This window comes from Meleagris gallopavo, chromosome 6 (assembly GCF_000146605.3).
Source record: "Meleagris gallopavo isolate NT-WF06-2002-E0010 breed Aviagen turkey brand Nicholas breeding stock chromosome 6, Turkey_5.1, whole genome shotgun sequence".
Classification (NCBI taxonomy): Eukaryota; Metazoa; Chordata; class Aves; order Galliformes; family Phasianidae; genus Meleagris; species Meleagris gallopavo.
The window spans coordinates 1,321,195-1,344,057 of record NC_015016.2 but is presented as its reverse complement, the minus strand read 5'-3'; the positions used below and the strand labels follow the sequence as shown (position 1 = coordinate 1,344,057).

Here is a 22,863-nt window from a genome sequence, read left to right as displayed (position 1 = left end):
TGCCTCTCTTTCTCATTGGCTTGAGGGAGAAATTAGAAAGGAGTTTAGCTTGGATACTTAACCATAAAGTGCCTACAGTTAGGTGGAAGGACTCTCTGCTCTATACTTATAACAAATCCCTTGGTGTGTATTCATATCCCACCTACAAATTTCCATTGACTGCCCCAGGACATTGCTATACTCTGCCCCAAGACTCACTCCAAGCCAACAGGGATTCAGGTGCTTTGAAGGATTCCCTTCAGGGCATGTGAGGACTCTGCAAGCTTGCAGGTGACATCAATGGAGCTACCTGCAGTAGTGTGTTTAACCACTTGCTTCAATACCTGCAGGTGGCTCATTCTCATGTTATTTCATGGGGAGCTCTTCTCTTTTCTCTGTGCAATTGCACAGGATTGCCAGAACTGTCCGCTGATAGTTGGATACTGCACCATTAAGACTTGCATCTTAACAGGAGATGACAGACATCCAATGGATTTGACTTGATTGCCTCTGCTCTAATGAACTGAAATAACGCTACAAGGGATCAGTCAATGTCTTTCAAAGCAGAGGTATGGAGAAAGGGTGCCCGTTTCCAAAGCTCTCTGCAAATGAATCAAAAAGACTGCTGCTCAACATAATAAATTTATTAATGGGCCATCAGTCAGAGGCCAGGAATGATATTAACCATGTCTTGTTTAATGCACGCAAGAGGTACCTAGGGTCAAACAGCATTAAAATAACTTTGGGCACCATATCAGAAAAACAGAATGACAAAAGATAACACAGAAGTTCTTGATTGGTATTTGCTGAATTGAAATATGCCACAGAGAGAATGATGTGTTTTAAATTCAAAAGAAAAAATGATCTGACATAAGATTATGAATGTGTAAATTTAAAATGATAGAGTGAAGATCTAAAACCAAATGAAGACTTAATCTTCATGATGGATGTTACATCACTGTAACATAATAAGATCCATAATTCTTCAGATAAGTCTTGGGGCTCTACTTATGCAGAAAAGGGATTTTGGGTCAGATTCTGAATTATAATGCTGTTATAAACTTAAGATTAAGAGATTGTAAACCCAAAGAATTTCATAAAATAGAATCACAGAATTATAGAATCATTACAGTTGGAAAAGACCTCTAAGATCATCCAGTCCAACTGTCCACTTAACACCAATGTTGCCCACTAAACCATGTTCCTTAGTGCCATACCTTCATGTTTCTTGAACACCTCCAGGGATGGTGATTCCACCATCCCCCTGGGCAGCCCATTCCAAAACTTGACCACTCTTTTAGTGAAGAAGTTGTTCTCACTATCCAACCTGAACCTCTGCTGGTGCAACTTGAGGCCATTCCTTCTTGTCCTGTTGCTGTTACACAGGAGCAGAGGCCGACCCCCACCTCACCACAATCTCCTTTCAGGCAGTTGTAGAGAATGATAAGTTCTCCCCTGAGCCTCCTCTTCTCCAGACTGAACGATTCCAGTCATACAGTTTTTTAATATAAGTCAATATTGGCATAAATCTTGCAATGATATTAACCACACAAATCATTCAGATAAATATGAGAACTTTACTTAATGTCTGTGGATGGGCAGATTTGGCCCATCTGCAGCTGACATCCTAAGTGTCAACTCTCAATTACTTCATAGAGCAGTGAGAAAATTAAAGGTTGACTCAAACCACTGAGAATCACCTCTGGGATAGATGGGATGTGTCTCTGTTGGCTTCAGAAGAAAATCCCCACACTGGGCATGATTAAATATTGACCTTTCATACAGCTGACAAGAAGTGAGATGATACTGCCTGATCCATATAGACAGAGAGGAGTAAGGCTGAAGACAGAAACCCCATCTCTACTAACACATGTTCTTTCTCAAATTCAGGGCAACTGCTGTGACTTGGTGGCCCCAGAAGCAGGTTCTACCCACCTGCATGCCACTTCTAGATGGCTTGAAAATACAAGAATATGCTAGAATTAATGATGAACTGCAGTCCCTGCAATCAGTAAGCTTCTTCAGCATGATGGTGGGAAGTGGAGCAAGGAAATAAATAAATAAAATGCATTTACGAAGGAGAGGAAAGAAGAGCAGAAGGAAATTTCGAACACTGGAGGAGAAGAGGTTCTCACTTTCATTGAGTGGGTCTTGGTTATTCCCATAACATATCATGGCTGAAGCCTTAAAAAAAACATCAGTGCTAGTTTTTTTACTGCTAACTGCAGCGTGGACAGTTTGCTTTTGCAGGGCACAAATCCCTCTTACAAATGTCACCTTCTATGTATTGAAAAGAAGCTAGAATATGCTGGTAAAGAGACAGCAAACAGTGCACTTTAATAATGAAAGGTGCCAAAAATATTTTCATCCATCTCCTTCACATGGTACAGACGAATGTCATAAAGTAATGAAAATCTTCTGGATTTGTGAGTAGCATAAAAATTTAATGTCAAATGACATCAGAACTATGATAGGCATTTTAAGGTTTCTAAATGCCGTCAGATATTTTATCCTTTATTTACCATGAGATATATTAGTCATTTGAAGAGCATATTTTCCACTAAGCAAGAAAATCACATTAACTCTTTGTTTCCCAAACTCTCTCTCTTTTCTTGCTCTAAATTCAGAGATCTGTAATTGCTCACAACTTTGGTCTAAGCTTTCATGCTCCTGCAAAGGGATCAAAGAGTAAGACATTTACTAGATGATTGATTTCCTTGAAAGTTATTCAGTGATATTCACTAGTACAAAGGAAGAATGGTTTCACAAACTTTAATAACATTATTTTGCAAGAAATACTGCAGAACAAGAGGCAAGCTTCCCCTCGCTTTAATTATCCTCATATCCGCTTTCCATCATTTGCATACGATTGTACAAAGTGCAAAACAAATCATAGAATCATAGAATCATAGACTCACCAAGGTTGGAAAAGACCTCCAAGATCATCCAGTCCAACCATCCACCTACCACCAACAGTTCCCACTAAATCATGTCCCTCAACACAACATCTAAATGTTTCCTGAACCCCCTCCAGGGTCGATGACTCCACCACCTCCCTGCAATTCATCCCTACTGCCATCACTACTCCACCGTCATTCAATTGCAAATGAAAAGAGGCTTTTTTAAGATGCTATTCTATTCATCTTAGTGTCTAAAGATCACCTCAACTGAGCCTACTCCTCACCACTGTAAAACATCCTCAGAGACAGGCTGTCATATGGAAGACCCTAAAGACAATATGAACGCTATTCCATGTTAGAAACGATCTTCTTCAATACCAGTATCTTAGTGTCAATTGAAGCAACCTCACAGATTTCTTGCATTCCCTAAGGGTATCTCAAATGGCACTGGATGCTTACGTTTAGGAAACTGAATGGCTCCTTCAGTGTCTACAAAGTAGGTGCCTATCTGTGAGCTTAGCGCCCAAAGAGCTGTTCATGCTTCTAAATACAGAAGTCTGTTGGTAGCAATGACTAAAGTGCTGGTCAGAGGAAGTTCAGGTTGGATGTCAGGAAGAGATCCTGCCCTAGAGGATAGTGGGCATGGCACAGCCCCCCAGGGCACTGAGCACAGCCCTGTGCTGTCAGAGCTCACTGAGCACTGGGACGCTGCTTGCAGTCGTACAGTTCATGTGGGTTCTCCTTTCTCCAATGAAGCAAGTCTCCATGCTTCACCTCACAAAATGAGGAGAAACAAGTATTTTCATGATAGTGTTCATCTGGTCTCTTTAAGTAGCTGATTTATGATGAGTTTAATCATGTCTCAGCCATCACTGACCAATCCAGTTAACTCTCCAGTGACTGGAAGACTCAGATGCCATAAACAGATGTATTATATACGTATGTATGGATATGCGCATCATGCTTTCCTCATTGATCTGCTCTGGTGGAATGAAGTATGAGATAAACTTCTCAGGGAGGTCAAAGCATTAGGATAAGAATCAAGGACTTCTGGTTTTCCCCACTGACTCTGCCCAGGATTTTGGTGTGGTCTTGGGCAAGTCATGTAATCAGCGTGTGCTGGTTAATCAGTGTCATGTCCTGCTCTGCTAAACAGAGACATTATTGTATCCTTACTCCTATTCATAGCCCATCATGTGTGTTTGCACTGTAAGCCTGTGGAAGTGGAGGCTTACCAGCTTGGTGCATAATGTCCAGTGCCAAAATTCTTCTTTCTCTGTAGAGGATTGCAGACTACTATAATAAAAATAGTAAATAATGACTACAAAGAGACAAAGAGTCCTGTTGCTGCACTGCCCCGGAGATCTGATGTTTAAATTAAAGCTTTTCAGAATATGCTAACCTATGCATTATGCTGCTTTCTCCATTAACCTCTCTTGCCCAGGTTTCTCCATTAACCTCTCTTGTCAGGTTAATTTCTTGGGTACTGGTCAAATTAATCATTTCAGTGGAAAAAAACTTGATTACACACAGTTTCAGCTTGCTTATTTTATGTCAGAGACCTAATTAATCACAGCGCTAAGCTGTCCATTTTGAACAACAAACATACTATTACAGAAGTTGATTAAGTTTTTGCTGTACAATCTCTCAATTAGTGGATTTCACAGGAGCTGCTTTTGCACCCCTATGACCCAGTGCACTGTGCTGGAAGAAGATGGGGAGGATGATCTAATGGTTTGGGCATCCATATATGGCTTGGAAACCTTATTTACCTCATGTAAATCCTTAGACCTACTGAGTGTGTTCTTCCCAAGTAATTACCTCTTCTCCCAGGTAAACAGTGATAGGTCAAGAGGGAATGACTTTAAGTTGCACCAGGGGAAGTTCAGGTTGGATATAAGGAAGAATTTATTCTCTGACAGAGTGGTAATGCTTCAGCACAGGCTGCCGAGGGAGGTGGTGGAGTCACCATCCCTGGAGGTGTTGCAGAATCGTGGAGATGTGGCACTGAGGGACGTGCTTGGTGGGCATGGAAGGGGTGGGCCAAGGTTGGACTTGGCGACCTCAGAGGTTTTTTCCAAGCTTAACAATCTGTGATTCTTAATGTGACTATAGCCTGTGATACAATATGAAATCCTAGAGGCAGCGAAGCCATAAAAACATTTCATCAAGATGAGCTCTTACCGAGAAAAGTGGTGAGGAACCTGAAGTACTTTGGGCATGGCTTCACCACAACCGCTCCCACCTGCGCTTCAGGCCAGCACGTGATGTTGTCCCACTGCCTTCTGCAACCTGGGGGAAAGAGAAAAGCTGGTGGTAGAACAAGCATGAGTGACTCCCTGGTATCTGCTGTACGGAGCATAGGAGAGCAACTCTGCACTGAGTCTCAGTGGAAGCATCTTTTAGTAGGGGAGAGGAAGACGACATGAAGCCCCAACTGAGCTACGAATGCAGGTGTAGCAAACAGAGCTAACTTTAGAGAAGAGCCTGATAATTTTATTGCAATTCAACATTTTTCATGATTTTTTGAATAGAATGAATACTTTTTGGGTAAAAATACAGGCAGGCATGCTCTTTCTGCACAGCTGTAATACACTGTTCTGATTTTGTCCTTTCATTTCTGCTTTCTCAAAATACCTTAATGATATCACACATGTACCACAGGACTGAGTAATGCAAAATTAGCACTGAAGACAACACACATTTGCAGATAGGAATTAACAATTTGTCAGATGAGTTTTTGCCTCAATAAATTAAGTATTTTAAAGTTCATATCAGAATCTTGAAAACCTTATTTTTAATTTTTTTTTTTCCCCTCAATTTTCCAGAGACAGACACTTTGATTACTGGCTGGGTTGGATAGATGGGTTGTCAACACACCTCCCTAAAAGTCACTTCTTTCTAGCACCTCTGCTCCATGGTTATTTATCACATCCCATGACATTGCAATGCTCCCCCAAATGTGACTTAAGTGTTGCTGTTAAGGTCAACAGTCTAACAAGAGAAACTGGAATATGAAGAAGAAAGTACTTTCCACATGCAAGTAAAGGAAACTATGAAAACCACTGCCAAGCTACACTTCTTAGTAATTATAGCCTGATCTGCAATTCCTCCTTTAAGTCATCTTTTAGCCCTTCTGCTGAGAAAAAGGCTGGTGTCATCATCAAGTCTGCTCAGAGCGAGGCAGCTTGCTGTCTCAGATCAATAAAGGGAGCACATAAAAATGCTTTGAAGCTGGAAAAAGAACTCTCAGCTCCCTTTCAAAGTTATTTCACAAGCTTTTCCTTCATTCTTTCATGAGCAAACCGAACTTTTCAGACAAAGTCCTAAGGTGAGTTTATCAGAGCCTAAAGTACGGAATAACCAGCAGTATCTTCTACATGCACGCTCTTCTGTAGCATTCATTAAAATTCAATTTTCTGATTTGTGGTATCAGTTGCAAAGCTCAGTTTTTCCATCACCATAGTTATCTGCTACCAAACAGCCAGCAGCTCCAATAACATTAAGATAGTAAGTATTCTGCCCTTGGAAAATAAATAAACAGGACCTTTCATGTTCTACAATCTTCACCTCCATCACCATCAATAAATTAACACGCACCCATTACCCCAGGACAGGTTATAATGCAAAATAATAATGAAATACAAGGTGTTAGCATCAGACAGCTTTCTAAATGTTCTGAATTACGCACTTTGAGAATTTTTCTGACCCTTGTCTTTTTTCTGTGATAGCATTCATCACCGCCACTTGTAATGCATGAAGAAATCTCATAGGTGTTTTCATAACAGAAGCTCCCTGTGATTAAAATAAGGTGAAGACACAGAATGGACCTTTAATAATTATTGCCTCTGAAATGATCTCTCTTACCCACCTATTAGCTCTTTTAGCATAATGCTTCTTACTGCCTGATGCAATTAGCATGGCTGCCTGGAAGGGTCCAGGTTTCAAAGGTGGAGTTCATATCCCTACTTTTATGCCTGTAGTAGTTAGTTGTGCAAAGATGTCACCGTAGGATAGTTATCTAAAGAGCCAACAAATCATTCTTTGGAAGTGTCCTCTTCTCTCCAATGAAGAGGGCTTGAATGAATAACCTGAGTTTAAATGTCTCTTTTTGAGACACCTGAAGATTAGTGAGATACAATTCACTCATCATAGGTCTTAGGCAGAACAAAGCCTAAATGATTTGAATAATTTATAATGATTTTATTTGAAATGTACACCAGAAAGAATAGACACTCACTTTTTAAATGAATTGTAACAATCTAAAGATCTGAGAATTGCAAGATGCTTAGCACTGGGTAACACAAGCAATTACTGCATGCCCTGCAGTCAGTCCATCACCATCAGGGAAAAGTCTGTGCCTGTCCAGGACACAGAAGCCTTAATGAAATAGCATTAGAGAAAGTTGTCTTCTTTCTCTAAAACTTATAGGTCATACTCTGGCAAATTATTGGGGTCAAGGCGTTGGCGGGAAGATTCAGTATCTAAATGGGGGCTGTAAGAAAGAAGGGGACACTCTTAAGCATGGTCTGCTGTGATAGAACAAGGGAAAACAGTTCCAAAGTAAAAGGGGGGGAAATTAAAACTGGATATAGGGAAGAAATTTTTTACAATAAGGGTAAGCACTGACACAGGTTGTCCAGAGAGGTAGTGGATGCCCGTCCCTGGACACAGTCAAGATCAGGAGATGGGGCTCTGAGCACCTGATTGAGCTGTGGGTGTCCCTGTTCATTGCAATGGAAGTTGGACCGGACAGCCATTAAGGGTCCTTCCATCTCAGACTGATTCTATGATTCAGTCATATCACTGACAGATCAATATTTGAGAAAACTATTTCTAGGTAGAAACAGCAGTAGTAGGACTTGGAGAAGGGAAATCCCTGTCTTCCCTGTGGCATCACTTAGCTTTAATAGATGGAAGGAAGATAACAGCTTGTTTTGCGGGACCAAATCATGCTTGGTGATTACTAAATGCTTCTCCATTAATTAATTATAAATATCGTTCTCTCAGTTGCACTGGATATCTACAGGAAGGATGAAAACTTATTTATCAGCCCTCTTCCACGGTAGCAATGACCCATGGATGCACCCTGTGCATGAGACCCATCCACTGTGAGGAGCTGCAGGCCATCATGAGGATCGATAGGGCCATAATGAGGAGCAATAGGGCCATAATGAGGAGCTATAGGGCCATAATGAGGAGCTATAGGGCTACAAGGAGCTGTAGATCCGCCATGAGGCCTCTCAATGGCCTCCTCTGCTCTGGGCCCAGCAAACCCAGGGCCCTCAGCTGCTTCACATATTTTGAGCACAGTCCTATCACCCAGGACAGAGATTTTGTCACAATTCATCGTTAAAGCAGCAGTTTGGTTAATATCTACACGAGAGACCTCTGCAGAAGCCTTTACATTAGCAGGACAAGTGGCATATATTTGTGCCTTAGCACTTACTGCTGCTTTGGCAAATTGCACGCTTCTCCTGAGCTATGATGGAGTCCAGACTGGAAGTCTTTGAAGTAGAATATTTTTCCAGAAGAAAAAAGAAAAAGAAAGATCTGGTTTCAGCCCAGATACTTCAAAATCATACTCCAGCTTCAATACAAGATGGCACTGTTCTTCCAAGGTCTCAGTCACCTGTATCCATGGGAGGGAAAAGGCACCAGTGCTTTAAAAACTCATGAAGTGCTCTCTGGAGCCAGGGATCTTTTTCTGGAGTGCTCCTTTACAACCCTAATGAAGCTGCCTTTTAAGCCTCCTTCAGATAAGCAGCTCTAACTGTTCACCCTCCTCTATAAGCCATGCAATTAGCATAATTACTAGCAGCCAGCTCTCTCCACCTTGAAGCAGGCTCCTGAAGCTTTGCTCAAGGAGTACAGTCAAGGAACAAGCTGGAGGCTGTCAGCAGTGTGCCGGAGCTTGGATTTTCACATCCAACACTTCAGACTTCCCTCTATGCAAGCCAAGCGTCTTGGTTGTAGCAGCCACAGCCCTCTGGGCTTTGTGGGGTCCTCCTATAATAGAAGCTGATGTTGGGGTGGTGTCCACCATACAGTTCTTCTTGCTCTTGGTAGGCCAGGCCTGACTGCCACAACTGTGGCCAGAGATGCTGACATAGTCCATGCTGCAGCAGTGTAGGACAACCCAGCACAGCTATAGGTGGTGATAATCTTTCCCACTGTCACTGCTAAATGTGGATCAAAGCTCAGGCCCTCATTTCCTCTCCCTTTAAAAGGTTAATAATCACAAAACATGACAATTCATACTGATATACGGCAGATATATGGCAGTTTGCAGCTCTCACAGATTAGAGCTCAAAGAACGTTTATTTGAGCTATATCTACGCTTAGAGAAATTATACCTTCAAAGCTTATCTAGGAAGCAGCAGAGTATAACTTCCCCTCGTGAATAAAGATGAACCTCCAGAGCTCTGTCTTGGCTCTGAGATATGGCTGGGTTTGGCTGAGGAATTAAATTAATGGCAGTAGGCTGCTTTCAAGGCATGGCCTTAACTCAGGTGAACTCACAAGTCAGAGAAAAAGCCTTTCAGCACATTTGTCATTCACACTGAACACCTCCTAACAACTGCAATCACTTGTGGTCTCTTCTTCCCAAAAATCCTCCAGAGTTTTGCTCTCCAAATCCACATTCAGATGTGAAGATGCCCATTTGTTGCCTGGCAAACCTCGGGGAGCTCTTTTTCCTTTCACTACCTATACAGATAACAGCAAGCCAAAGGTTAGGCTAAGCCAAGGTATCACCCAGTCCCATCTCAGTGGTAACCTGGTGTGCTTTGAATAGAAACTCTTTTCACTCCACTTCGGTATCACCAGGCACTTTCCATCTTCCCAGAAGTTAGGGCTGTGAGTTAGCTGTCAGCAGATATTTGCTCTCCACTGACAGCCTGAGCAGAAGTTACACCTAGATGCTCTCTCCTCATTTGCCCTATTTGGTCTCATACAACCAATCACCTTTGCATTGACTTTCTTGTCCCAGATGGACATTAACTTTCTGCATGACCGAAGAAAACAAATCCCAAACGATGGTCTCTGCAATAATCTGCTAACTACGTGTCACTTCTAGATGGGAAACATGAATTCAGTCATGCAATAGAACTGGAAAGCCCATCACGAGCCTCGGACTATTGCTACCACTGCCCCGGCCTCCAACAAGCCCACACTTACTGAATCAGGGATGACTTTCAGTTTAAATTTTAGAAGCGCTACGTAACAATAATAAGAATCTAGAAAGATTCTTTTTCTTCCATAAATCTTTTAAATTAATTGCAATTTGATTTTGCTTTTAAGCCTATGGAAATTTTTCACGTTCACAACCTCCTGGGCTAAGGAATTGCACAGCTGAATTGTCTGCTGAAAGAACATCCTTTTCTGAATTTGCTTTGAACCTGCTCATTGCTGGTTTCATAAGGAATTGCCTAGTTCCTTTATGAATACAGAAATACTTATAACCTAGTCACAATCTCCCTTTCCCTCGGGAGGAAAACCATAAAATCCTCTTTTATATTCCTCCTCAAGCATCTCTTTTTCAAACTGAAGTGTCCTAGCCTATTTAATTACTTCTTGCATGGAAGCAGTTTCCTATCATGTCTCCCTTGTACCTTTTTTGTTTAGAACCACAGAATCACCAAGTTTGGAGAGGACCTCCAAGGCCATCCAATGCAATCATCCACCCACCACCAATTTATCCGCACTAAACACCATCCCTTAGTACATCTAAATGTTTCTTCAGCACCTCCAAAGACAGTGACACAACAGGACAGCCCATTCCAGTGCCTGACCACTCTTTTGGAGAAGAAATTGCCCTAATTGGTCTTGTAGTGAGGAGCCCAACCTTGCACAGGGTACTCAAGGTGCAGCCTCACTAGAGGCTTCTAAGTTTCATGCAATCCCTCTTGCATCTCCCTGCAAAATTTAACCTTTTGAATCTTACATAAATATTATTAGCACATCCTTTAGGCATCTTTCCTCCTCCACCTCCACCTCATTGTGTTTTTATTTTTATCAACATTAACAGTCTGTTCTGGAGTAAACCTTTCCCTTTAGAGTTTCCCTTCCAGCTTTCCATGGCTTTGCATTCAATTTGGATATTTTTTGCCTGCTGCTGCCACTCCAGAGATGTAGGCAGGATGTGACTGAGAAACCACAAAGCTGAAGGGAAAACCGCAGCCCTGACAGAACATGAAAAACCCCACCACTGTAGCATTTCCTTCTCACCACTGCTTTGCTCTCTGTAGCACACTTGTGCTCCTTCAACCTTATCTCAGTGAGGGATCTGTACTCCCAGTTAGGCAGAAAGTTGATTTGGTCAACTGCAGAAGACAAAAAGGATCCCCAGACTAAGGATTAAGTGAAAAATTTTATCTTGAATTATAATTCCATACGTGTGGAAAGATAGAGAGATCAGTTTGATTTTTCTGGACTCGGTGTACAAGCTGGAGTCAGTGAGAACACTGTTACATGCTGTAAGAATTGATTTGCACTTCTGCAGTGGCTTTCGATAGAAACTGTCCAGGAACTCAACAGGAAATGTTAAAAGGTGTTTTTCTTCCTAAATGTTTGCAGAAATTTGACTCAAAGACATGTGAAAGAAACCTCACCTTAAGCCCCCAGACTGAGTCATTCTTAGCAGCATGAAAGAAATAACTACAGAGCATTTTTGAAGGATTATTTTTAAGCATGAAAATCCTGAGTTTTTCCATCAACAACATCCACTAAGAAACAAGAAAAAAAAAATCAAATCTTTCAGCCCTTCTTGAACCAACAAACTAAACAAACACTTGACTCCATCTCTCCACATCATTCTTTTCTTTAATGATATTTGTAAGCTGAGTCCTTCTGCCTAATAGGAGAACGGGTGAACTGAAACAAAAGATGCCAAGACGCAAAACAAAGATTTATAAAGCCTAAAATGTAACGTCATTCCTCTTCAGCTTCTAAATAAGAGATCTTTAGTGCTTGGACATAGAGGATGTTTAAAAGATTATTCCAGCATTTCCTCATTCCTTGTCCAAATCCCTCTGTGCTCACAGAAATTAAACCTGGGAGCTGGAATAAATGAACTTTTAGGGTCTCTTCCAACTCAAACAACTCTATGATAATTCTATGACTTGGTCACTCAAGTTAAGTGATGACCAAACGACTAGCTCAGCTTGACTTCCTCACTAAAGAGTAGCAAGCACAATTAAAGCATCAGTGGAAGTGGAATTATAAATATCATATGGTATTATTTTATAGATTTATTCTCTTCCTCCAATACCAAAGAATGTGCTTTGCAATGGAGGAAATTTTAAGCCAAGCCTTGCTCTTTTAGTAAATACTATTATATGTAGCACATACAGCTACACACTGCTAAATATGACACCCCACAGAAAAAGGAAGCATAAAGGGGAACTTTCTTCAACAAATCATAAGCCACAGATTCCTGATTTACTACTAGAAAGATACTGCAGTCAGCACGCAAAGCTGGAGAGTAAAACCTTCATTATTTGGTTCCTTCCCATTGAATGGGCTGGAGTTTATGCTGGAAGTGTGCTTCTTGCCTACAACACTGATGGTTGGAAGGCAAGAACAAAGTTTGAGTAATTCAAAAGGTTTTCTTAACAGAAGCCCTACTTATACTCAGTGTGGCACCTCAGACCTCAGCTTCTCCTTTTCTCCACAACTTCACTTTCCTATGTTAAATATTCTGGCTACCAAGAAGTAAAGACATCTAGGTTACAGTAAGTCCAGTGCACAGTAAAATCCCCACTGTCTGCAGCAGGTGTTGGATCTTAGCCATATACAGTAACAGAAGCTCCACATAACTTATGCCATATGTAACATTTTCCCAGTGTACTTGTTGCACATGAGATAGATGGGTACCATGATGACAATGCTTTGGCACAATCAGAAAGAAAATAATAAAAATAAAAAAAAAAATTAGGAAAGAGAGATTTCTTTACCAGAAACCTGATGAGATGTGAAGCAGACAATTACAAAGTGCTGTCAAAAAAATATTAAAAGCTCTCCATAAATAGATTTCATATGAGCAATTATCCAGAGCTTTGAAAACATTTTGGGTTTGCTTTCCATCCATTTTTGGTCTATGGCGATGGCATTTACTTCTGTAACCTTTGCAAAACTAGTGCTGTGTGCATTTCTATTTTATAGCATACAAAAATAAAAATAACCAACAAGTCTGATGGCATTTCCAAATGTGACACATTCTCCAAAATAAACTGCCTTTCCCAGTACAAGACTTATGTCCAATAAATGGCTGTTAATCCCCAAAAGCTACAGGACAGCTGTTCCCGAGTCAAATAAACACTGTCATTTGTTTGAAAGCTTGCAGCCAGGACATGTCAGCAACAGGCAAAACAAAAGCAAAGTCTCCACCCCCTTCAGCATATGAAGGGAGAAAACAGATGTGGTAACATCTTATCTCATGGCCGTGTCTGTAGAAAGATGAGGTTGAGGCAAAAAACAGCTCTTAGCTCTACAGGGCAGGGTGATGAGATTTTAGGGAGAACCCCTTCAGTGGGAGAACACATTCATTCCTGAACATTGCCCAGGAACGGTGAGGACCAACTCAGAAGCTCAGACCATCAATGCTGCTGGTCATAGCAAGACTGAAATCAAGAAACCCTCTATATTGCCTGGACCAGAGTTAGGGAGTATAGTAACTCGGAAGATAAGGTAAGAAGATAAGGAAAGAACAGAGAAAGATGTCTTGTAGGTCCTTTTGACATTAAAGAGATCGTTAAGAACCAATTCAAGCGATTATTCAGTATTCAAGGGGAGGCGGTAAGAAAGGAGACAGAATCTTTAGCAGAGTCTGTTGTGATAACACCTGACGGAAAAGAGGGGAGATTTAGGCTGGATAGAAGAGAAATGTTTTTTACAATAAGGGTAGTGAAGCACTGGCATAGGTTGCCCGGAGTGGATGCCCCGTCCCTAGAGACATTCAAGGTCTGAGCACCTGATGAAGCTGCACGTGCCCCTGTTCACTGCAGGGGAATTGGACCAGATGGTCTTTAATGGTCCCTTCCAACTCAAATGATTCCATGACTATGTTAGACTGAACTGGTATACCCTCCAGCGTTCACTGAATATATTAATTAGATCCTCAGGGCTTGATTTAGCTTCTTATAAAAAGGCTCTTAATGCCATTCCTGATGCCCTAGGATGTATGAGAATGTTGGAGGGGCTAGTAGACATGACACAGCAATTTTAAGAGTCCTACTGGCCTCTGAAATAGTAACTGGTGGCCATACTGATTGTTCAAAAGCACCTATAATGACTGTTTACATGGGTGGATAGTAATAGGACAGAGGGGAATTATTTTAAACTGAGACAGGGAGGTTTAGATTGGATGTTAGGAGGAAGTTTTTCAGCCAGAGGGTCATGAGGCACTGGAACAGGTTGCCCAAGGAGGCTGTGGATGCCCCATCCCTGCAGGCATTCAAGGCCAGGCTGGATGTGGCTCTGGGCAGCCTGGGCTGCTGGTTGGTGACCTGCACATAGCAGGGGGTTGGAACTGGATGAGCACTGTGCTCCTTTTCAACCCAGGCCATTCTATGAGTCTATGATTCTATGAAGTCAGATCTTTGATCTATGACTCATGCTTTCATGAATCAACCCCCGTCCAAGGGGCTGTTTTTCTCAACTGCTTTCTTTGAGTGCTTTGAACCACCCCTAGAAAACTACCACCTTTCAAACCTGCCAGCTCAGTGGCTTGTCTCAATAATCCCTACACTACTGACTTTAAAACAGTGGCCAATAAACCATCAATCCTGATTCAAGTGAAGGTGTAAGCAGCACCCATAGAAGCATTTGGCAGGTCTCAGAGATGCAGCCTGAAAACATCATACATTCCCAGCCCTGGGTGAGTGTCCATCCACCCCATCTCCTCCAGTGTTGGAGCACCTGGATACCTGCTGACAACTGGGCTGCCATATAAACCCAACCTACATATCATCTGCCCCAAGAGGTCTTATGCAACTGGGAAGGTGAGAATTCACTTGAACTTTTGCTGGCAAGGAGCTATTAATTACCTTTTATCTTACTGCATTATAAACAGATGGTGATGAATAAACAGACTCCTCATTTAAACTTCATTAACGTTTTTCCAGCTTGACTTTTAATTTCCGTATGTTCACTGCTTCTTCCCTCGTCAAACACGCCTTGACGTCTTCAAGGGAGACTGTCAAAGAACCCCAACTTCCAGATCTGGCTTTTCAAGCCAACCTCCACTGCAGAACTGTGGAATGGGAAAGACATTATATGGAGGATAAACAACACGGGCTGTTCTCCATCTGGATTCACTTGTACGAGAAAATGTTGGTGATGAGATTACAGGAGTCAGCTCTGTTGCTCACAGCAAGTTGAGGCATATACAACTTAATAAGCGAAGAGCAGGGAGGGTGACTGGGATTATTTTCATTCATGTTTTCCACTTTTTGACTTTTCAATTGGGTTTTAAATCCTGCTACAATGACAGACAGGTCTAGATTGCAAATACAAAATGCAGTGCTGAAGTACTCAGGCCATCAGAAGGAGCTCAACTGCTCAATGCTACTGGCAATCCTCAGTGACACTTAGAAAATCACCTCAGCTATCTCCTTATTACTGAGCAAACAGATAAAATGTTGATCTGTAAGATGCTGACAGCCTCTAGCTGTGAAGTGCTGAGCTTCTTTCACTTCCATTTAACTTCTGCAGGAAGTCAGAATCCAAATAGAGCAGAAGGCCTTCCTTTCTGGATGAAAAAAAGTCTTGAAAAAGCATTTAAAAAGTGAAGTTCAATAAAGGGAATGCAAAATCCTGCACCTGGGGAGCAGTAAAGCCGTGCACTTTACAGGCTTTGCAGAGAAGGACCTGAGCTTGCAGGTGGGTACCAAGCTGAAGGTGAGCCAGCAATGTGACCTTGCCATTTGGGAGGCTAAAGATGTCCTGGGTTGCACTGGGCAAAGTAGCAGCAGGTCAAGGGATGTGATCCTTCCCCTCTGCTCAGCACCTGAAGGGTTGTGTCCAGTTCTAGGTCTCCTCAGTACAACAGAGTTGTGAACATACTGGAAAGTGTCCAACAAAGGGCAACGAAGATGACGAAGAGCCTGGAGCAGCTGGGATTTGGGGGGAAGAAACAGAGCCAGCATTTTCTCAGTGGTGCCCAATACCCAACAGAAGAGTTCAAACTAAAACACAAGGAAATCCATTTAAACCTAAGTTGTTCTGTTTTTTTTACTTATTTATTTTTATTTGCAGTTAACAAGCATAAACACTGGAGCAAGTTGTCTAGACAGGTTTCCTCCATCCATGGAGATATCCAACCCAACTGGACACGGCCCTGAGCACCGTGTGCTGGTTGACTGCTTTAGGCTGAGGTTTGAACTAGGTGATCTCCAGAGGTCTTTGCCACCCTCAGCAATTTCTGTTACCAAGCCAAGGACCCATATAAACACAGAAAATCCCCTCCCATCAACATAGATCATCAGAGTCAGCAGTCTTCTGTGGTTTAAATGTCAACTCTGTGTCCTCAAGTATTTTCTCTCAAACTTGCACGCTATTAATCTATGAATCTGAGCTAGATTTTCCATGCCTGAGATCTGCCTAATATTGCCACCACTCTCCATGAAGGTCATTAACTATGGGACATCACAGTTTCCTGCATAGAAGCATGGTCTCCACAGCTGCTCACCCCATCCAGATATGAGTCACACAGTACCTCATTCAGCTGTCATCCCTAATTGACTCTGTCACTTCTGAAAGAATTTCTGATTGCAGAGAGAATCAATTAGCAATAATGAGATAAAAGAGATAATGAGCACAGTCAACTCACCTAGACGTGATTGCTTTTGTTGACAAGGCCAAAAAAAAGAGTAAATAAAATTATTATTTTATTTTATTTGGATGCTTCGGATTAAGCTGAACTATCTGTAAACTGCAGCCACTGCAAGGGGAGCTTTCTTAAAAAACAAAACAAAGGCAAACAACAGTGAAAAAACAACAGTTGGTGCTCAGGGATAAAAAACAAAAAAGCAAGTGGAAGTCAGCAGGAAGCCATGCAGCAACGAAACCTGCCCTGCAGCAAGCCTTAGGGGCTCTGACACACTTCACATGGGGAGAGATTTGCCACCATCTGTGGGCCTGGAAAGCAGAACTGCCTCCAGCTACCTTCTCCTCCTAGCCCTACTGCTGCTATCTGTATTATCATCTGAGCAGTTACAGCACTGCACGCAGATGTCTTGGTTGAAAAAGAATCTGGAGTAAAAGCTTAGTTTTCAGTGGGGCTGGGATTGCATTCTGAAATATGCTCATACGCATTTTCAAAGTAACAGAGGTCTGAGGAACTCTCATAAGCTCCAACTAATAAATGCTTTGGAGAAGACCAGGCTATAGAATTACCATCTTGATTTATATTGTAGGCTGGGAGATGCTACCAGAGGAGCAGCCCCATAAGCTGGAAAGCAAAGAGAAATGGAAAGACAACAGCCCAAGCAGGTACTGCATATCATCTTACTGCAGCAGCTACTGACTGTGTGGCAACCCCTGTTTGCAGAGCAACCCCCAAAACTTCTCATGATGCTCATCCAGTGGGGAAGCTTTGTTGAAGGCACTCAAATCCTGGGTCTGATTTGGCCTTGATGGTTGGTCTAGATGATCTTATAGGTCTTTTCCAATGATACAGTGAACAGATCCTGCAGCTGCCCAGGCAGAACTACCCAGGAACTGGCTGATGAACTCTAGGGCTCTATGTCCCACTGATATTGAGTGCCAGAGCACTGTCAGGACTTGAGCTCTTGCCTCTGCTTGCCCATTCCTGCATTGCATTACTTGGCACTAGTGTACAGGGGAATGTGGTTTTGTGTATCTTGGATATAATTTGAGATTCCCCAAGGAACTCTCTTGGCAGCTTCTAGGAAAATATCACCCACAAAATCTGCACCACAGCCAATTCAGAGTGATGCATGATACTACATATAGATTCACTGGGAGAAGATAGAAAACCTGACTTATCTAACCTGAACTCCATGGGATTTCTCTTTGGAAGTGTTATTTCTCTGCAGGAACATAATATTTTCCTGTGAATTTAAACTGAGGTGCTGCCAAAATACTGACTTTCATATTCTATCTATGCACAATTCTGTTAGAAATCTAAACCATAAAAAAACTACAACTGGACACATTTCAATGTACTTGTCCTTAACTTACCCCTTCTAGATACGAAAATAGCATTACTTTTAGTTTAAAGGAGAAAAACTGAAGCCAAGAAAACTCAGGAACCACCTTCACTTCAGCAATAGTGCTGTTAGGGAGTCATAATGGTTGGAAAAGACCACTAAGATCATCTCGTCCAACTCTCAACCCATCCCCACCATGCCTACTAAAGCATGATGCTAGAGTTGCAATAGTCCATGGATGTCAAATGAGGCAAAGTTTGCAGGGAGAACAACTATGAGACCAGCATGGAGAGAGATTAGAACACATTTAAGGTGGGAAATTAAAGAATCTGGAGTAAAAAGAAAACCAACCCTCTTTCGCAGGGGGGTTGTAACTAGGTGATCTTTGAGGTCTCTTCCAATTTGTGCCATTCTGTGATTCTGTGATTCATTCTAAATGATTCACACGTGTGACATCTACGTGCACCTATGATCTGTGTCATTCTCAGTATCTGAACTACTGCAACCCTGCCATGCTTGCCACGAGATCAGCATGTGGCCTGCAAAGAAAGCCAGCCAATTCCTGGCTGGCTTTGTCCTTTGTGACAAAACTACAAAACATCGCCAGTTCAACACCCAGGTACATCTGTGATGCAGCTCAGCAATACCTTCTCCAGGCATTGTGATAAAGGAAGTAATAACCAGTGCCCAGTTGCCATCATGTCAAACCCAGCAAAGGTCCTCTATATCACACTGTAGGAAAAGTACAGGCAACATCACTGGTTTTTAGGTCACTTAGGAATATGCTCTGCACTGAGACTGAGATGAGGCACTGTGTGCATCACCTCCTGCACTGGGCAGGGAAGAGACCTGCCATTTGCACTGTAATAAGTTCTACAGAAGACTTTTTCTTAGTAGCGCTATAAATTGTACTGTAAACCCTCTTTGGGGAATAAAAGAGGCTGGAAAGATCATATAACAAATGCCCCAATGAAGGTTCCATTCCTCCAAATGCAATTCTGTATGTGAACACACAGATTCATGTCTTCTAATGATGGAAGTGAGACTTCGCTTCACTTACCCCAATCCCCTCCAAACCAGTGAACAAGAGGATGGGACCCACCTGGGAGCTGGGTTATTTCCAGCACAGCTGAGCTAAGCCTCCACAATACAACAATCTGAACACGATTCACTGCATCCTAAAAGAGATGCCTACATTCAGCTAGAATACCTCAGAGCAACATAAAATCAGAGATCCCTCACCAAAAGTTATTCCCAACCAGTAGCTATTTGCCCACGTGAAGCCAACAGATCTCAGTCTACCTGGACTTGATCTCAATGATAAAGAATCCACCTCTGTATTGCAATCACAATCACCACTTTACAAGAGGTACAAGATCACGTTATCTGATCATTGAGGTGAAAGGATAACAGGGCAGAGGGCTGCCAGGGCAGTCCAGATCATGAAACTCAATTCCATACTGCAAAGCACAACTGCATCTTACACGCCCTTTCATAAACTGGGCACGTTCCATTGTGGAGCCAATAAAGCATTCCTTCCTGCAGCTCTGTGCCCTCTGATGGTTAGCAACTTCCTTAAAGCCCAAACGTCAATCTCACAGCCATTTTATTCTTTCCACGTGCTGACAGCTTAAACCAATCTCCACTGCTGTTGCATCCCAGTTGCACCTTCTGCACTCAGAAAGACAACATCATCTTATCAGACACGGTTTCCTCAAAAATGGGCCTAATAGAGAAAAGAGAGACTCCAGTCTCACCAACGGTGGCTATCTGTGGTCCATGACTGATTCTAGGAACAGCAATTGGCCCCCACCACGTGCACTGAAAACACAGACATTTAATTTGAAAAGAAAGCATTGATTTAACTCACGCACCTATACCCACTATAATTAACGGCTGTTCAAACACAAAACAGTGTTAAGACAGATGTTATTGTTTATCAGTGGAAATCTACCTGCTTACACTGAGCTAGTGATTAATCTCAGTATTACCATCAGGTGTTCTTTACAAATGACTAATCTATTTGACACAACAAATTACAGCTGTGATTAAGCCCCTCCAATCGATACAACTGATAATGGCTTCTAAACAAAGCTTTATTTCTAGACTGTATTGGAACTGCAAGTTTCCTTAATCCCACTCATTCAATTAGAAAGGATAATAAATTGGCTGTTAAATCTCAAGTGATTTTCTTCTTGCTAACAGGATGTTGAATGCACAGAAGGCAATACACCTACCTGGCCATAAATCACTGTACTACGTTACAACTGGCAGAGAGCTCCAATTGCTTTCCATTCTCCTCCTTTGTGAGACTGAGCCACATTACAGTTAATGCTTTTCTAGGGAATTTAGCTAGGAGGTTTTATGCAACATTTATTTTTAAATTGTTCAGTCTTAGCGTTGCTGGAAATAAACTTCACCTCCGTGTGATCTCCTGTCATCACTTCCATGTCTTCTCTGCCAACTGAACTGCCCCCTCCTCCACCTCTCCAAAGTTCAGAGCTGAATTTTGCAGCTGTGCTCAGCTATAATTACTGACTTTCACAGAAAAAGAGCTTTTTCAGTCTACTTGAGCTCACACATCATGTGTTGGACACTCCATCAGGGAACACATGCTGTTTAGACATTTAGAAGTTGTTGGTCCATGTCACTTCCAAAATAGACATCTCCAAAAGTTGATGCACTTATGTATTGGTCACCCACTTCAGTGCCAGAGCAATCACACATCAGACGTTGAGGCTTCTTTCCACTGATTGCAAGGGCAGAAGTGAGTTCTTTGCTGGAAGTCATATATTGAGCTCTTAAATACCTACTGATGTAGATTGCCTTCTAAAATTTGGCTGTCGGAGTCCATGCACACATGTGTTCCACACTGATATCATCAATGACCATTTCAACAAACTGATTCATGCAGATTGACTCAGGGGTAGTAGTCACCATCTCCATGGAGGAGAACATCTTACAGTGCTCGTATCTTGTGTAATGACTATGGTAGCAATGGGACGAAATGCAGAATTCCTACAACCCAATATTTCAGCATTCCCTTATGAAAAACAAACTCCAGAAGGTGTTTATACACTTTCTTATGCTTTAGGCATGGATGGCACGCAGCAAGGCTGAGCATGCTCTTACATCAGAATCAACAAAAATAAGCTCGTTTAATTCAGTGGAAAGAAAAAAAAAAACCAAAACAACAACACATAACATGTTTTGGACTAAACTTTTTAATGAGGAAGATCATTTTGAAAAAGGAGAAAAAAAGATTAACACTCGAATATTTATTCTTTCATTATGAATGTGCTGCATTTAATTGAATTTCTCCAAGTGTGCATGAAAATGAAATGAAGCATTTAGTTGGCTTTCAGAGGATGTATTTAAGTACCCTGACTTCTCCCTTCTTTACTGTATTCCAGGAGAACATTTCTTCAAACAGCTCTATTTAACTGCATGGGGATGCTTGAAATCAAAGGAAAACATATCTTAATAGACAAAAGCAGGGGCCAAAAGCCTTCCTTGCATTCAGTAGAGCTCCCTGAGGGACCAGCTTGGCCCAAGGATGCTGTTCTCTCATTAATAAGCATCATGCAGAACAGCCCTTTGGTCTGTAGCCTATTTTGAGCAGTGCTAAGTGAAAGAGGATGAGAAGACATCTTTCACTTTTTCCTCTTTCAGGAGGTGGGATGCAAATGTAAAGCAGGATATGCATCTTCCTACCTCTACCCCAACCGATGTGATCTCCTCTTTTTGGAACCCACCAGTCTTCCACTGGTCCCTACACCTCCTTTACACATAAACTCTGACCCTGCCTTGAGAGAGGCACTAGGAGGGGACAAATCCACCCCAACATCTCATTCCTGGGGCTTTGACTTAACTGCTGTGAGATACGACTGGACAAGACCAGAATAAAACCTTTATTTCTCTGCCACTCAGATCTCTACAATTAAGGGCTGAGCACGAGTGCCAAAATACCCCAAGCTCCCTACAGGCTGCCTACCAAGGAACTTCAGCAGTATGAAATATCCCTCATCCTCACAGTCACGTCCTGCAGCATCTCTCCTGTTCTGAAACACCACCTGTCCAATGCATGCTGTGTCATGCTTTCTGCTCAAAGGAGGCACAGCTCCATGGCTGCTGGGATGGGGAAAATTTGGGAGAATGGAGAGCAAAGCTGGCACTGTCGACTTGACCCTCTTCTCCTGATCATTGAAGGAGGGAGTTGAGTAAAGGTATCAGAGTTGGTTAAGACACTTCCAGTTCAGAAGGAGGTGTGACTGACATTGATTAAACAGCTGAGATGGCTGAGGTTCACCCCCCTGTGGGTGATCATCATCAAGCTATTCAAACACTTGGCTGGTGGAACTGTGCTTCAGAAGGATCAGTATCTCTCCTTCCTAACATAAGAGCTCAACATCAGCCAAAGCAAACCCAGCCAGCACCCTGCTGCTGCAAGAGGGACAAGAAATGGCACAGACAAGGCAGATGTGAATCCAGGGTTGGGAGCCTGAGGGTCAGAGATGGAAGAAGTTGCTCCCATACCTGAGGTCTGATTATCCTCAGTGATCTCTGCCAGGCACTGGCTGCGTTCCTCTTCAATCTCCAGCATGATGCTGCACTCTGGGCGCGTGCTGGATGCCTGCAAGAAGGGCAAGAGGAAAGGAGAGAGTGAGCAAAACCCATCTGTACTCAGGGATGCATTCCTGGGGATGCACAGCTAGCCAAAATTTGCTGGGTCAATGCACGACGGGGATATGCATCTACCCTCATTTTACATTTGATTGAGAGAGGGGAGAATAATCCAGTAGCTAGTGAAA

General features: G+C 42.3%; 1 protein-coding gene across 1 annotated transcript in view; it reads right to left on the bottom strand.

Annotated features, from left to right (window-relative positions):
• Positions 1-22,659, bottom strand: part of LOC100303683 (vasoactive intestinal polypeptide receptor) — a gene marked incomplete at its 5' end in the record, with an annotated part of 66,563 nt that extends 43,904 nt beyond the window's left edge. Inside the window, 2 exon segments of the mRNA NM_001303178.1 lie at positions 5,064-5,171; positions 22,589-22,659. Coding sequence (NP_001290107.1) covers positions 5,064-5,171; positions 22,589-22,659 — 179 coding nt within the window.
• Between the last annotated feature and the right edge of the window lie 204 nt (positions 22,660-22,863).